Raw genomic sequence first — 16,987 nt, 5'->3', positions numbered from 1 at the left:
ACTTCAAAAGGCAATGTTCCTAATGAGCAGCTGCAGTGGGGAAGCTGCATTTCAACACCATGAACTGAAAGGGCATAATGACACTACCGCCAAACCCACCTAATTTACATCCCTTTGCATCAGCAAGGGCTTTAAACGATGGTGATGTGTTTTCCTAAACAGAAGAAGCCAGAGCCAGCATAGATCTGACCTTCAAATTTGCTTCTGTGATTTTCACGCCTCAAAGTCTATTTGCCTGGTGGCTCTTTTTTTTCTCCTCCAGGACTTGAGAGTGTTGTGATGAAAACCATCAAGTCCTATACAAACATGCACAAAGGACATCATTCAGGAAAGTGGAGGTGCCTGGGAGCTGTAGTTCCCTTCACAGACAGACCCTCAGCCAAGTTACTCCCAGACATTCTCCCTGTTATAGAAAGCTATTGTAGGAAGACAATCACAATTTTGTTTCCTGATTGTTTTCAAACTTTTATATTTACAATTGAATTGCTTTACTTATTTTATGTCACACTTCAGATATTTGCAAGGCTACAGAATTGGGAAAACAACAAGGACACCATCTTTTCACTGCACCTGAAAAACACTGTAATGGGCTCCTACCTGAATTCTACTGATACTTCCCTTCATAAATGCTATGATACACACTTCCAAAGATGACAGCTTCTCCATGTCTGCTTACACAGACGTTTTGGGAAGTTCATGATATCGGTCTTACAATTTGCAAGTTGTAAGTTAGAGTACAACAGAACTGTTATTGACAGATCAAATCATACTGAAGTATACTGCCCTGCAAAACCAATGCTTCAAAAGCCACACAAGAAAACTAACAAAAAAACCCCACCCCTAGAATTGTGCATTATCTATATAAACAGTATCACCACATGCGTTAAAAAATGAGCAAAAATGCAGGATGGCCTTGAAAAGAGAAAATAAAATGTGCTTTTGTCTCTCACTAAAGCTATTTTCCTGTTCCTTGCAGACTGATGGCAGCAGATGCAGTATCCCCTCCTCCTCCCCCATCAATTGGTTCTGCTTTCCTAACAGCCAATCAAGGCAAACCCATGGCATTGCCCCACAAAACCACCCCAAAACAAACAAACCAACCAATCCACCCCCCAAAAAACCATGCCATTCTCTATCAACAAGAAACCAATCACTTGCAACCAATGGCAGAAAAGTCTATTGTTAAAATATGTTTCTGGAGATGAGCCAAGAAAAGTGAAGGCACTTTCAGTCTGGAGAGGAGCCACAATCTTTAACACTTAAAAACTGCATATTTATTAAATTACTATTACATTAAGTGCCCTAAAAAAAAATTTCAAACCAAGCAACCAAAAAACAACACACAAAAAACCCCACCCCCGAAAAATCCAGCAGTCATGTCAGGACTTTTCAAGTTCATACGTCAAGAGGATAAAGTTTATACAAAATATTCTCTATTACTTAAGAAAGCATAGTTCTCATGGTGTAAATGAAAGGAGATGAGCCGTCTGCTGTGTCTATAAATCAACTTTTAAATTATAAGAGAATGTTCTATCACAGGCCACAGGAATACATACAAAATGTGGAATTATTCCGAAGGATGAAAAGCCATGCTTTTGCTCTGAAACTACCACATAACTGTTGCTCAGACAACAGTCTCTTCAAGGGTTCTTCAGTAAGAAGCATCTCTTGCCTCCTCTTACATTGAAGGTACTGTAAAGCTGCAGTCAGGGTTTCTTTATTAGCATCATCATAGCTGCTCCCCCTCTTTCACTGCTATCTCCTTCAACATCATAGCTTCCAAAGCAATAGCTTTTCTCCTCCCATCACAGACTGTGGTGAGGTCAGCCAGGGAAAAAAAAGAAGGTACAAGCTTTAGCAGACCAAAGCATCCTTTAGCATGGAAAGCATAACTGATGTGCTGGGTGCTGCTTTTACCATAAACAGTGCTGCTGCTTTGTTCTAGCTTTTTAATATTTTATTTGGTTTTTGTGTTCTCCATTTTATGCTGATTTAACACTCCCATTCCAGCTGTGCAGCTCCCTAGGCACTCTACGCATTCATAATTATTATTATTGGATAAACACGTATTTGAGTGGGGCAACAGATGATATGCAGATAATTTTTCTTTGCTTACTCCCGTTTATTTCCCCTGAAAAAATGCTTTATTCTCCCCTCCCACAGCTGAGAAAGCCTGCGTGAATGTGTCAGAGAGGCGATAGCTATGGAATCACAGATAGTAGTCTGGCATCTCATAATGGTTGAGATCAAGAATTTATGCAGAGATGGTGATTAGAGGGCGTGGCTGAGCCAGATGCAGAGCTGGCTACAGGGAAGGACTGTGCTGGAAATGGAAAAACAACCTCCCTTCCTATTCATTACATATATACTCCAACAAGCAATAATATATAGTTTTTAAATTATAATAAAGGAAAGCTATATAGTAGTGCTTATGACACAGGAGAGATGTGCATCGTCAAGAATGGGCATTGTGCTGATGTTAAACAGGTGGCTTGATTTGGCAACAGACTTGAGCACACTGGTGGCAATGGTCCGCCATGATGGGAGCTGGAATTGAGCCACAATAAGATAGCAAACAGAGCTACAGCAGAAGAAATTGCTTAAGGAGATAAGGAATCATCAGCATGGGAATGAGGCAAAGAGGAGTTACAGTAGTTAAGGACAGCACTGAAGCAAGGGGTGAAAAGAAGACGTTCAGCGAGGTCTGTAATTGCAGTGATAGCAACGAGTACATTGCAAGGACACAAATAGGTACAGGAGCTACCCCAAGAGAACAGGGACCTAGACAGAGAGCGAGCTTTACTGAGATGACAGCAGCAGCGATTGAGAAGTAGCGATGAAACAATGAGCTGAGAAGGGGCTGCAAGAAGTAAAGGCAATGACAGTTTTGAGGTAAAGACAGCAGGGACAATCCGTGTGGGCGCTTTAGGCCACGATGCTGGGGGGGGGGGGGGGGGGGAAGAGTGGGTAAGCGGTAGGACAGGCCAGGGAGGAACCTTAACATAGCCAAGAGTGGGCGCGGAAAGCTCTAAGGAGGGCTTCCCAGTGAGCGTGGAGAAGGACAGCGCAGAGCCAGGGCTTTGGGGCGACGAGGCTCGCTGAAGGATGCCAAGAGGAACGCGGCACGTCGGGGCGAAGAGTACGGACCCGCTGGCGGAGAGGGCGGTGTCAGCACAGGCGTGGCCGTAACCGCACCCAACCAACCTGCCGCCCCCCGGGGCGAGCGGCCCGGGCCAGGGCAGGCAGCCGGGGCACCGGGCCGTTACGGACGTTGGCGACCCAAGCGGGTAACGGCCGCTCCCGCTCGGCGCCGCCCAGTCCTCATTGGCCGCCGCCGTCGACCCCTCCCGTCCGTTCCCCCCCCACGCCGCGAGCAGGGGCGCTCGCGCCCGGCTGCCGCTCCCTTCTTAACGGCAGCGGCGCGCGGCCCGCGCCCTCCGCGTCCCCCCCCCCCCCCCGCCGGCCGTCCTGCGCCCCTCCGCCTTTTTTTATTTTGTTAGGTTTTTTTTTTTTTTTTACAGCTGCTCTAATCCCCACCTTTGATTGCCATCGCATCTCTTCCCTCCCCGCGCTCGCCGCAATTGCCGCCCCGCACATACACCGCTTGCGAGCAGGAGGGCGGGCGGGGCGGACCCGCCGCGTAGCGCAGTAGCATCCCCGAAATAGACAATGAAATTGACGCGACAACGAAAATCCACCGCCTCCCCGCGCGGCGACACCATTAACACAGCGCACGTAGCATCCTCTCCGCTTCGCTCGCCCCCTCTCTGCCCATCTCCATTGTCTGGGATTCACCGCGCATCGAAACCCCAGCCCGGGGGAGGTGGGCTCCCGCGGGGGCGGGGAGCGATTCCTCCTGTCGCACCCGCGGACAGCAGCGCCACAGCGCAGAAGCAGCCGCTCGCTCACACCCTTCTCACCTACAACCCCCCCTCCGCTTTCTCCTGTCAAATTCGCACAGCCCGAGCCATCTTTCTCCTCCGGCTCCCACGACAGCGAACAATGTGCGCGAACCAGCCACCCCGTCATGCACACCGGGCGCGGCTGAGAGGAGGGGGGGACCCCACCACGGGCTGTCCCCCCCTCCCCAAGCTCGGCGGCAGCGCAGCGGCGGCAGGGTCCGCCCGACCCCATTGTTCGCCCCACCAGGTCCCGGCACCACCCCGCCCCGGCCCCGGGCAGCGCCCCACCGCCGCGGCCCCGCGCGTACCTGCAGCTCCAAGCAAAAACAACGTCCAGGGCAGCACGGTGGCTAGCAGCATCGCAGCCGGCTGGGGGACAGGGAGCTGCTCGTGAAATAGCCTTTTCCTGCAATTCGGAAGAAACGCAACCCGCTTCTTTTATATATATATGTGTGTGTGTATTTTTCTTTTTTTCCCCACCCCGCGTCTTCCTTCGCCGCTTCTCCCCGCTGCCGGCCGCGCTCCGGCTCCGTTACCGCGCGTACTCCCGCACCGCCTTCTGCCGGCTGCGCCCCGGCCGCGTCCCGGCGCCGCCGCGCTGACTGACAGGCGGCCTCAGCACCGCGGCCCGGATCCCTGCGCCGCCGGCCTCGCGCGGCGGCTGGCACCGCCGTGTTCTTCCACCCGCGCCCGCCTCAAATAGTACAGCGCAGCCCGCGCAGAGGGGGACTGGAGGCGCCGAGGGGCGCTCCCGGCCGCCTGCGAAACGCGGCGCGGATCGCGGAGCCGGCTCGGTGGCGGCCCCGGGGCAGGGCGGCATCCCCTTCGGGGGGAGTTTATTGCCAGAAAAATTAAATTAACGAATTAACCGGCGTGCAGGAATTTGGGAAGGGATTTCCTCGCGGGTTTGGCCGGCGCCTGCCCAAAGGCAGGTGGGAAACAAAAAGAGCAACGGGGGGGGAACCATTTAATCAATGCCCTACCCTTGGGCAGGCTCTTCTGCTATTTCTGCGGGGGAAGCAGAATTTGCTCGGGAGAGACAGGGCCAGGAGCTTTTACAGGGACCATTTTGCCACGGCTAAGACTTGCGGCAAAAGCTGGGGGGAAAGCTGTGGGTGAAGAGATGCTCCATGGAGACCCAGCTCTGAAGGAAGTAGGTTGCCCACCTTCTGAACAGTTTCTGCCAGGCCTCCCTTCACATGGCTCCACACCAACCCTCCAGCCACCCCCCACTTGCACAGACGGGACAGCAAAGCTGTTCTAATGCATTAAGTGTTTGGTTGTGCGTACATACAGAACATCTTGTCATTCAACTTGTTGTCTGCACCAACACCCACAGCACCAACTCTTCTTCCTTCAAGATCTGAGAGGTGGTGGGCACTCAGGCACAGTACCAAAAATAACACAGATTTAGTATTGGGCATACAGAAAGATGGTGAAGAATTGTGAACCAGACTTATGCTACGATCAACAAAGCCTGTCTTTTTCAGATTATCATGTCTTAACAGTACTCCTCCATCACCTCCCCAAACTAGGAACTGCTAAGAGCCGTCATTACTTGCTTTGGGATCGAACTTTAAGGGAGAGAAAGATCTTAGGAAAAACATCAAAATCTAAGCATTTGTTTTATTCAGGTGTAGCCTACTGTCTGTGTTTTCATTTCATTCGTATTAGAGAAAAGCACTTCAACTGAAGTAGACCTTTGTCATAACATGCAAAATAATTTGGCTTAGTTAGCTAATTGTAGTTGCTATTTTAAAATGAAATTGAAACTACCTAGAGTAGTTGTGAACACATAAGGACTTCTAATGACACAGAGACTTTATTAGCAGAAAATTGCCAAGTAGAAACGATTTAGGCAGAAGATAGCTGGCTTAGATAAAGAAACAATACCCTTTGAATACAATCTGACACCAGTATTTCAACAGTATTTTTATATAGTAAATCCATTCCAGTATTTTGCTCTTAGTGGTCTAAAGGATCATTCCAGGCCAGATCATATTCTTTTATTTTATCCTTTTCTGTTTGAAAAAATCCCTTCCCCCTTCCCATTTTATAAAAATCCTTCTCTAAAAGAAACAACAAAATTGCTTATTGCACTGTGATTGAAAACATGCCTTCTCTGCTCCTTTGGTCTGCCTAGCCCATGGCTCATATTGGATTGATTATCTGTGCAGAGCAACCTTGCTCAACCATACCACGTGCTATTACTCCACTCCTTCTTGCTCTCCCAGTTCACACCGATCCCCACTACCCTGCAGACGTGCATTCTTGGATCCTGTATGCCTCCCGCTCCCTTAATATAAGGTCTCTCATCCAGGAACACGCCAATATTAATTTAAAGTTTTTCAGGTCATACAGATGCTCAGCTCAGACCCTTTTGAATAGAAAGCCAACCTCTCACGAGGAGTATTTGGGATAAAAGCCCTCAGAAGAAACAGTATCCTTTATCCTGAAAACAGTAAACCAATTTCTGGATACACATTAGATACTTTTATCATAAAGAATACACTGAGTTTACACTGATTATTAGACAACTTTCCCAGATTAAATCAACTAGTGGCTGTAGAGGAGAGAGGCAGGATCTCCATCATCCATCAAACTAGAACATCTTGCAAGACTCCCACCTTGTTTCTCCCTCCTTTCAACTGCTGGTTGACGAATGTGGATAAACATAGTGGCAAGCCATCTGCTCCTCCTTAGGTCTCCCCTCCTCTCTGCCATCAACTCTCTCAATGAGCTTGCCCCATAAAAAGTGACCCCAAAGGATAACAAACATGGTTTTATGAGATGTGGTCTTCCCCCCCCCCCCCCCCCCCCCACCAGCTCCACCAGCCGGATTTCTGGCACTAGGAAATTTCTGAGTCTCTACTCTGAGCACTTAGATAAATTCTTTTGCATTCAGCCAGATTAGTGCCCAATCATTTCCTATGGAGAAAAGACTGAGTTGTCATACTGTTATTAGCACTGTCAAAAATAGTTTGTAAAATTAGTTCTAGTTCCAGAAGCCTTACACAAGTGTCTATTTCTTTCCATTCACTACAAAGAACGTCTAGACAGACAGTTACCTTGCAAAACTACATTTATAGCATTCATAATAAGAGATTGTGGGAGTGCATAGGTCATTATATATTGAATGAGGAAGCTATAACACCAACATATACAATGCAACTGTCCATTTTTATAAACTGCAACTGAAATTTTTCTATGAAATCTCAGTCTTCTCCACAAAAAAAAAAAAAAAAACACCAACACAACAGCAAACCACTTGCAAAACAGTGGTATTTGTATGTGTCAAACTATAGTCTTGTACAGAATATTAAATCAATTAAGGCAGCTCTTTTCCCCAAAAGCTGACATTGCATAAAATTGGAACAGAAAGATATGTGAAGAAAGACTGTACATACAACAAATAGCATAAATTGTTCTACACTGTCAGTTGTTTGCGTTAGAGAGATCTAGTATATCTTTATTCCTATTAAGCAATACCTTAATCTATGACATAGTAGTATTAATTCTCAGGGGAAGTACAGGGAAGTACTCACATGGAAGTCAGCAATGTCAGAATCATCCCAACCCCTCTCCAACTCAATAATGGAGCAGAATAAAGGAGAAGCAGGGGGCACCATTTAATTTGTAGCAGACTTCCAGAAATATGAGGGTTCTCCTCCCCTCCCCCCCCCCAAAAAAAAAAGATTTGACACAGCAAAGATGTCAAATGAGGGGTCTAAATATAAGCTTCTAAAGTAATTTAAACAACAAAATTGTGGATTTTGATGATATTATTTTATGAGGATTTTATGAAATTAATGCTACTTCTACTGTGCAAATATGAGAACATGTGAACTAGAGTTTTAACTATACAGGCGTTTTTACAGTGTAGGTGCAGCTTCAGCATCACAGAAAGATTGCAGAATAACACTTTCTATAGCCAGCATTCCCCTTTTCCTGACGTAACTGTTCACTGGTTGGTATTTGAGGCAGGATGCACTGGAAATTCTCTGTGACATTAAAGTATCATGTGGGGTCAAGAGAGGACTTTCGCTGTCAAACTAAAAAGAAACAACATAACAGTTATGCTTTGTAGTCAGCCTTTGAGAAGAAAAGTTTGCAATCTAAAACTGCTACTGAGGTCAAATCTCAAGATTCAAACCTGATGCAACAGGACAGTAATAACCATTGCTATAATGACAGACGTCGTATGTTGCTGATCATTGAAAAGCAACCGAAGTCGTTTTCATCAACATGGCCCTTATGCTAGCATCATTAAGGAGAGGTAGTCTGCAAAGAATTGTGGACCTATTACTTATTTGTAGTCTACAAAATATAGGCATACATTAGTGGCACACTGAGGGAATGCACTTCAGTAGTCTCTCTGCTCAAAGTGTTATTCTATTCTGTGTAGGTATTTATTATGATGGATAACACCACTATGCAAAATGCATCTGAAATCAATATTCTTCCTCAAAGATAGGCAAGACAAGTAGAAATAGTACCTTAAAATATCCTTCTGTCACAGATTAATTTGTAAGGAAGTCTTCATAAAGAAAAAAAAAAAAAAGTGTCTCCCTTCCTCCCTTAGGCAATATTGCTTCCAAAACTAACTATTAAGGCTCTTCTGGTGATGTCATAAACCACAAGAATGAAGATGAAGTCATCAGAATCTGAAAGATAAAATTACAATCCAGAAATTCAGCATCTTGGCATTAAAAACATATATGTTTTATCTCCATACCTGGAACAAACTCCAATGTTGATCTCAGCCTTTGTTCTGTTCTGGGATTTTGCTCACTGCATCTGTGCAAATAGGTAATTGTTCTGTGCATAGAGCTAAGAAAATATGCACATGGCTGCTGTTAAACTATCAATGAAAATATCCAGGGAAAGAAACTTCATGAAGATAGCCTGTCAGTCTGACTCACAATGGAAACGGCATTGACAATCTAATGGCATTCCTAGAAGTTACCTGGCAGTTACTTTCCGTGTGGTTTTGGAAAGAAAAGAAATCTTCCATCTTTGAAGTCAAAACTTGAAATTTAATGTGTGTGCTTCCATGTATAAAACCATTACACTTAACAGTGTGCAGTACATGTCTCATTTTAATCTTTTTAATCTATCCAGTCAACCCCGACGTTTCAATTCAGAAGAGAGCTTCTGTTCTTCCTTATGACAAGAGTGGTACCTGTTCCTTTTGGAAGAGGGCAACGGTAGCTCCTTTCAAGTCAAGGCTCCGGAAGATGGATCTTGCCGCTTTTTCCATTTCTGCAGAATAAAATTGTACAACTAGGTGACATTGTAAAGAGTATAATGCTATGGGTGGAGCGGGGTGCAAGTTATAAATAAACTGCAAACATCTGTCTTCATCAGAGGGAGAAAGTAAAAGGAGAGAGAATAAACAGAGATTTAAAAATATTGTAGTATAAAGGAAATACAACATTAAAGAAGCAATAATAGCAGTGCAAACAGTTTTCATATTGTTTCATAACAGGCACACAGTGCGTATTTTCTGTATTTTGGAGAAGACCCATCTGCACTGGAGCCTGAGAAGACTGCCAATTGCTGGGGATTTTTCCCAGTCGAAGACTTAGTGCTAAGAAGCTTCATACTCAAAATCCTCTCCATCCGGCCAGAAAGAGGGTTCTTCAGCTTCCTACTAGGAGTCTTTGCTGTTCCCCTTCGTTTCTATTACTTACACCCTGCTCTGAAACGGTAATCAGGAGGCTTTGTCCTCTGCTATCCCACAAACTGTACAGTTGTATCACCAGCGAAAGAATTGCAACCACCCCTGAAGACAAGTTCTCTGAAACAACTGAAGCAGTACTGTGCTTTAAACTTTCCTCTAGCTGAACGGCGACTGAATAGGATTATGCTGATTGCATAAAAAAAACACACAGGTAGACAGTCACTCAAACAGAAAAAGGAAGAATTCCATTAAAAAAAAAAAAAAATCAGCCCAGAGCATAGTTTAAGGCAACATGCAGCATTTTCACCTGCCTTTCAGAGTTACCTTCTGTTTCCTCAACATTTTCAGTTGCAACTAGATTTAAGACATAGAAGAATAAGGCTAGTAACAGAATCTCAGCCTTACATCTCTCTAAAAATATTGTAGAGAGGATAAAACTATGAGGAAAGCAGTGCTCCTATTTTTGCATAATGGTCTTAAGATGGTGCTGAAATGCAGTGAGAAAGAAAAGATCCTAAAAATTCTTGCTGTTGAGGCAGAATCACTGTTCTTGAACTGCGTATATTCTCTGCTTTATTACCAAGACTGGATCTAGGCTCTGGGATACATAATATCCTGGAAGCAGATCAGGTTGTTTTGAGGCAACTACCCAGGCACATCTGGGTAGTGGCCTCATTCGGGATGTTAAAATTCAACTGTAAAATCTTTTGGCACTATATTAGTAATTTAATCTTTGCCATAACCAGCCTGGTAGCATACACAGGGGCCAAATTCACTGTGAGAGTCACCAAGTGATGCCAATACAGCTGTTGCCCATTCAATCCAGATTATGATTTTCAAAGGTTTGTCTGATAAATCTCTCCTTGATTTTTGAAGTCAGTTCTTATCACTGCTCTTGTACTGTAAATCTGCAATCCACATTAATGTAGAATTAAATAATCTCTGGAACCCTAAATGGTAGAACGTAGACAAGGACTTCATGGCTTTGCAAGGCATTGTCTGTTATATAAAGCATTTCACAGTAATAGATGTGGCAGTTTGTATCTACACATATAGCTAAAAGGTCTTAGGCTAGCAAAAATGCTAATCAAACCGTCAAAATAGGATTAGGGTGATGTCTTGGATGCGTGGCATTAGCTTTCTTCACAGAAGGAACTTTCATCTCTTAACAAGGTAGCTATTAGGTAACACAGGAATGGCTCTGTGCCTATGGTGATAACGTGAGCAATACCAGATGAGGTAAGATAATGCATTTCTTTTGCAGATGTCTACCATCTGCACAGCAGCACCGGCTTTTTTTGGAGAAGGGCTGTGCTCATTATGGCTGGGAAAAAAAAAAAAAAAAAAAAAAAAAAAGAGAAGACTTGCTAACAATCAGGATCCTCTTAGAAGATTTTGAGATCTTAGTCAGGTAGGACAATCAGAGGAAGACACTGCATCTGGCAGTCAGTTTGTCCCTAGGGTATAAAACTTATTTTGATAAATCTCATGCAGATAAACATATCATTACACGTAAATACAACTCACATTGTGTAAATTTCACTGCACTCCATTAGCAGTACTGGCAAGATAGTGTAATTTAACATCCTCCTCTCTATTATTTCATATCTCTAGTTTACTCTTGGTGAAGATAGGGAAACCAAATTTTGTATTGGCAAAGTCATTATTTTAGTGGAGCGCTTAGGAGAACCAAACTCAGTAATTTTTAAAAGCACAGTATAAAACAGTCCTTGCTCAGGGCAGCACACAGCCTAAATAGAGGAAACCTTAAGTTTTCAGGAAACTTAAGGAAACTACGGAAACCTAAGTCACCTTAGCCAAACATATTCAGAAATTAGATTTAGTGATGTGCCTGGTGCTTCCCTATAGGAAATCTGTGGCCAACAGGAAACTGAAAACACATCTCCCAAGCTTCAGTTTAAACCATTAACAAAAAGGCCAATATTGAAAGCAGTAGGATGGAATTAAAAGCAAGAACAACAAAAGATTATTTCCCCTCCCCCTCATCCACTTTGCAGAAAGCTCTATTACAATGATGTGAGTAATTAAGAGGCTGACAGCAGAGCAACTGGAGTCACATAAGGGAAGGCAGGCTCCCTGATTTCCCTACTACCCACTACCCTTTCCTGGTCTATGTGCTCACCAACTTTTGCAATTGGGAATAGGGTACAACAGTATCTGCTGTGGTCTGATCTAGATCAAGGAGGTTTTTTGGTTTTAAGTATTTGTTGGATCACCACTTTTAAGCATGACTACTTGTTTTCAGCAGCCTAGTAAGAACCATAAGCAATCTAGCCAATTTCTCTGACAGCATCTGTGAAACAATTTTCCATCATCCTTTATTTTCTTATGTATAGAGTCAAAAGTTTTATTTTCATTCATAGAACAATTAGAACACATTATAACAGGGTCCGCATGACATTCTCCTTGTCTGTGAAAAGTAATTCCTGAGGGGGAGCAGCAGCGCAGAACATAGTAGCTGTCCTGATGGTACCAGATCAAACTGTATTTAAGCCTATTAAATATCATATTTCATGCAGCAACTAAATCTAAACTGTGGGGGTTTTTTGGTGTGTTGTTTTTTTTTTTTCCCCCTTTCAAGTGTATTTAATGTTACAAAGCCTTTGGAAATATGGTATCTTGCTCTCTTTTGCCATTTTTAGTTTTGTTTCTTATTATTCCAGTTCCATATTAGAAGGGATGTAAATCCTTTTCTTCTCAAAGCCAAGCTATCCTGTAAAGTTGTTTTCTGAATGAAATTCATTGCCATTCTACAGGGCACACTCCTTTTCTATTTCAATTTTTTAAGCCTAAAACAGCCCCTTGGGCATCCTAACCTTCATTGGCACAAGCATTATATCAGTGGAAATGACTCATAATTACACTAGTAATCAATATCTACAATGCATTTCTTTCACAGTATTACTAAGAGTCAGATATGTCCATATAACCAGGCCATTAAATATAGCCATTTGTAATGTGCTTATGTTTGATGTCAGCATTTGCCTTATAAAAGGTAAAATGGTTATGAAAGTTGTTGCACTGGGCAAGGAAATCACACTGCCAATTTTGCAAATTTCCGTCTTATGTTTCTGACCGAGCTTCATTTCTGAAATAACCCCACCACAAAACAGTCTCCTGATCCTGAAGACAGCCAAAAGACTATGTACCTGGGGTCAGGTTGATATTTCCTTAGCAGTATTTGACTTTAAATGTGCATGTGCATGCTTAAAGTGTTAACAAATCAGCAGCCGTGTATTAGCAAATACTAAAGGGCCACATTTACACAGTCAAAATTCCAACTAAGCCAGCGTTCTCCAGGGCACTTACCCACTTCACATAGTCCCTCTGAGTTGCTCCTTAAAGTTAACTGGAGACCTGTATAAAAACAAAGAAATTGTTGAAGTCCACCTGAAATTACTGCCTGGCTTTCAAAATGTTCAAAATGAGACCCCACCTGGAGTACTGCATCCAGCTCTGAAGTCCCCAACGTAAGAAGGACATGGACCTGCTGGAGCGTGTCCAGAGGAGAGCCACGAGGATGATCTGAGGGCTGGAGCACCTCTCCTATGAGGAGAGGCTGAAAGAGTTGGGGCTGTTCAGCCTGGAGAAGAGAAGGCTCTGGGGAGATCTTATTGGGGCCTTCCAGTCCCTAAAGGGGGCCTACAGGAGAGCTGGGGAAGGACGTTTTACTAGGGCATGTAGCGATAGGATGAGGGGGAATGGCTTTAAACTGGAAGAGGGCAGGTTCAGATTGAACATTAGGAAGAAGTTTTTCCCTGTGAGGGTGGTGAGGCACTGGAACAGGTTACCCGGGGAGGTTGTTGAGGCCCCATCCCTGGAGGTGTTCAAAGCCAGGCTGGACATGGCCTTGGGCAACCTGGGCTGGTGGGAGGTGTCCCTGCCTACGGCAGGGGTGTTGGAACTCGATGGTCTTCAACGTCCTTTCCAATCTAAACCATTCTATGATTCTGTGTTGCAATTGCATCCCTGGTATTATACTACAGAGCATTGTGGATAACATGTGACATGACTAAAGGGTTCATACAATCTTTCCAAAGATGCATCTACTTCAGCCTGCAAATGTTTAGCCAAATTCCACTTGCAGATTTCAGTGCAGTCATTCACTAATGGCTGAGTGATAAGCCTATAATAGGGGTGGACAAGACAGGGACTTTTTATAGTAGCCAGTACTCCCCAAACTCTTTTGGAACAACTCAGCTATCAGCAAGCTGATTATTTTCTCTGTCTTTGCTTTCCCCATGAGTTGGAGTAACTATTTGTATAATGAGAAAATATGAAGAACCCCTCCAAAATATAAAGTCTGGAATGTCTTATCAGGAGGAAGAAAATAACTGCCTCAATTCCATTCTCTAATAGAGTCATAGAATGGTTTAGGTTGGAAGGGACCTTGAAGATCATCAAGTTCCAACCCCCTGCCCTGGGCAGGGCCACCTCCCCCCAGCCCAGGTTGCTCCAAGCCCCGTCCGACCTGGCCTTGAACACCTCCAGGGATGGGGCAGCCACAGCATCTCTGCGCAACCTGCGCCAGGGGCTCACCACCCTCGCAGCCAAGAATTTCTTCCTAATATCTAATCTAAATCAGTTTAAAGCCATTCCCCCTCATCCTATCACTACTCGCCCTAGTAAAAAGTCTCTCCCCAGCTTTTCTGTAGGCCTCCTTTAGGTACTGGAAGGGATTATAAGGTGTTCCCGGTGCCTTCTCTTCTCCAGACTGAACAACCCCAACTCTCTCAACTCATCATCATAGGAGAGGTGCTCCAGCCCTCTGATCCTCTTCGTGGCCCTCCTCTGGACCTACTCCAACAGGTCCATGTCTTTCCTATGCTGGAGACTCCAGATGTGGACGCAGTACTCCAGGTGGGGTCTCACCAGAGCAGAGCAAAGTGGGAGAATCACCTCCCTTGACCTGTTGGCCACACTTCTTCTGATGCAGCTCAGGATGCGGTTGGCTTTCTGGGTTGCGATCACACGTTGCCGGCTCACGGTGAGCTTCTCGTCAATCGGGACCCCCAGGTCCTTCTCCTCCAGGCTGCTCTCAGTCCTCTCTACCCATCAGCACACCTTAATATGGGAACAATTCTGAAAACTATTGAGTCACAGTGAGGAAGGATTAATCTGTCCAGAGTTGCATCATTAAGAAATAGCTTACCAACTGAGGTCAGGGACTGTTACATTTTTGCCTTTGCTATAGACAGCGATCCTGACAACTTCAAAACCAAGATGGATTTTAAATCCTGCATGACTCACTAAAGTACTCACTTCTAGTCTACAGCTGCTGCTGAGAGCAGGAGGAACAGCTGCAGTATGACTAACTTCTCCAAGAAAACTCTTCCCTGGGGCCTGCAAGAAAATATCCTGTAGAGGTGCTCTAAAGCACAGGGGACACTGTGATTCTGCGACTGACAAAGATTTTCTACCCAGAGTTTTGTAGAGCAGCAGCAGGAAATTTGAAGTTGCCTTGTTTCACTTGGCCTTAATTGCACTTTAAGGTGCTGGAGGAAAGCTCAGGACCCCGGTGATTTTCTAAAACTATTCCCAGTATTTGGCTTACCTCATGTTCTTGCTCTCCCCTTGTTATCAACATGGCTCTTTACAGACACTTGTTTGTCGACTGTTGTTCTCCACATTTCTCCAGACATGAGTGCCAAAGCAGCAGACATAGGCTGAAACAGTTGCATGATCTTACATAATTTTTCTGTATAGGGAGTAACTACCAGGCAGTGTTAGGAAGAGGAGCTGAGCGAGAGCTGGCATTTAAATAGAGGAATATCAGTCCTTAGTGGAGCACACTAAGGGTGGGATTCATTTCAGCTGGGCTAATCTCATTCTAGAGCAGATGTCAACAATAGGTCAAATAGAGACACCTGTCAGATGAGCTGTGATGAAGTAGCATATGTGTAAATATCTTCATTGTAGAGTTTCAAGTTTTGGATCGCTTCAGTCTGAGCTTTCAGATACAGCTTGGCTTTTATCACTGTGCAGGTTTATCCAGAAGCTGGTATTTTAAAAAGCAGGCCATGTCTTTACTCTGGAAAATTATCCAGACATTTAGCATCAATAGAAATATATTTTCAGCTTCCTTATATGATTAATTTCTGCGCTTAATCAAGGATAGTGGTATTTGAAGACGGTGGATGCTGTCATTCATGGTCTGTGGCCTGGATTCAGTTCACCAAGGTTTATGTAATTTACTGAGGCAGTAAAGTCAGGCACTTATCTCTGCCTTACTCTGAATGGAGGGAGAGGAACGTCAGAAGACTATTTATACCCCCTAAAGTCTGAATTTATTTTTTTTTCCTCAGAAATTATATAAATTACTGCTTTTTTTTTTTTCTAAAGTACTTTCTATTATGCAATCAAAAATATTTCAAAATTTGTAAATCCACATGAAACAGGAAATCCAGTTTAATCACAGATCCATTTTCTGCCCAGTACGCCAATTCATGGTTTAATAGCATGGACAGAGTTGCAAAATAATTCATCTTGCTGTAAGAGAGTCAAAGAACATTGTGTGGTCTTGTTTCTAGCACAATACAATCTTCCAAATTGCATTCTCCATATAAATCACAAAACGAATTGAGGAAATAAAAGAAAAATACAACAGTGGAAGACTCTGTTTTGCATTTCTGTGGTCTGGTTCCAGTTGACATCTATTCAGCTTGAAAACAAGACTAAGGCCATACCTACACCCTAGCAAATGGGTGCCCTGCATGTGGTCAAACTCTTGCTATTTGTGTATTTCTGATACTTGTGGCATTTTATTTACAGATGACATTGTATGCTATAGTGCTCATCACAAACGGCATTAACTTCAAAAACTAGACTCACAAGACAAAATGAAAGTTGATCATGCAGAAGTTCTTCGTTTCTGTTTTTAACAAATCCGTTGAGGATGAACAGCACAAGATAAACAGACTATTCCTTCAAGATAAGCTTCGCTTTCTTGCCATGTGAGATTCTCTTGTAGCCAGTGAGATGAACATCTATTAAAATGTCAATAAATAGTAATTCATAAAAGATAAGAATTTTCTACCTCTGAGTTAGCATGCCCTCCACGAGTTATTTTTGGACAGATGTTGCTGAAGTATGAAGTACTGAGTCCTGTTGTTGAGGTACTGCTTTGTCCCTGGTGTCTTTTACACTCAGAGCATGAAATTACGACAGAATCTGTAAAGCAATAATATTAAGGGAATGATACAGACGAACTAATAGTGGGAAATTCAGAAGTGATGTCTAAGCCTCTGGCCTCGAGTGGCTGTTCTTTTTCATTCTACTTATGATTATCGCTGTTATCTCGTGGTTCTTGTGGTTTAGTGATTTGGTCTTATGGTATACATACCATACACTGCAGGAACCACATTTTGACTGGTGTTTGGAG

At 43.8% G+C, this 16,987-nt stretch overlaps 1 protein-coding gene across 2 annotated transcripts in view; it reads right to left on the bottom strand.

The window, feature by feature from the left end:
• The window catches only part of NCAM1 (neural cell adhesion molecule 1), a gene marked incomplete at its 5' end in the record, with an annotated part of 137,338 nt that extends 133,076 nt beyond the window's left edge, over window positions 1–4,262 (bottom strand). For both annotated transcript variants that reach the window (XM_082493943.1, XM_082493942.1), the window contains one exon: window positions 4,211–4,262. In XM_082493943.1, the coding sequence (XP_082350069.1) occupies window positions 4,211–4,262 (52 nt within the window). The remainder of the gene's footprint in view (window positions 1–4,210) is intronic.
• Window positions 4,263–16,987: the final 12,725 nt, after the last annotated feature.

This window comes from Vanellus vanellus (genome assembly GCF_965231255.1).
Source record: "Vanellus vanellus genome assembly, chromosome: 21".
In the NCBI taxonomy this organism is placed as follows: Eukaryota; Metazoa; Chordata; class Aves; order Charadriiformes; family Charadriidae; genus Vanellus; species Vanellus vanellus.
The sequence above is the reverse complement of the archived record's forward strand: the minus strand, read 5'-3'. Positions and strand labels throughout refer to the sequence as shown.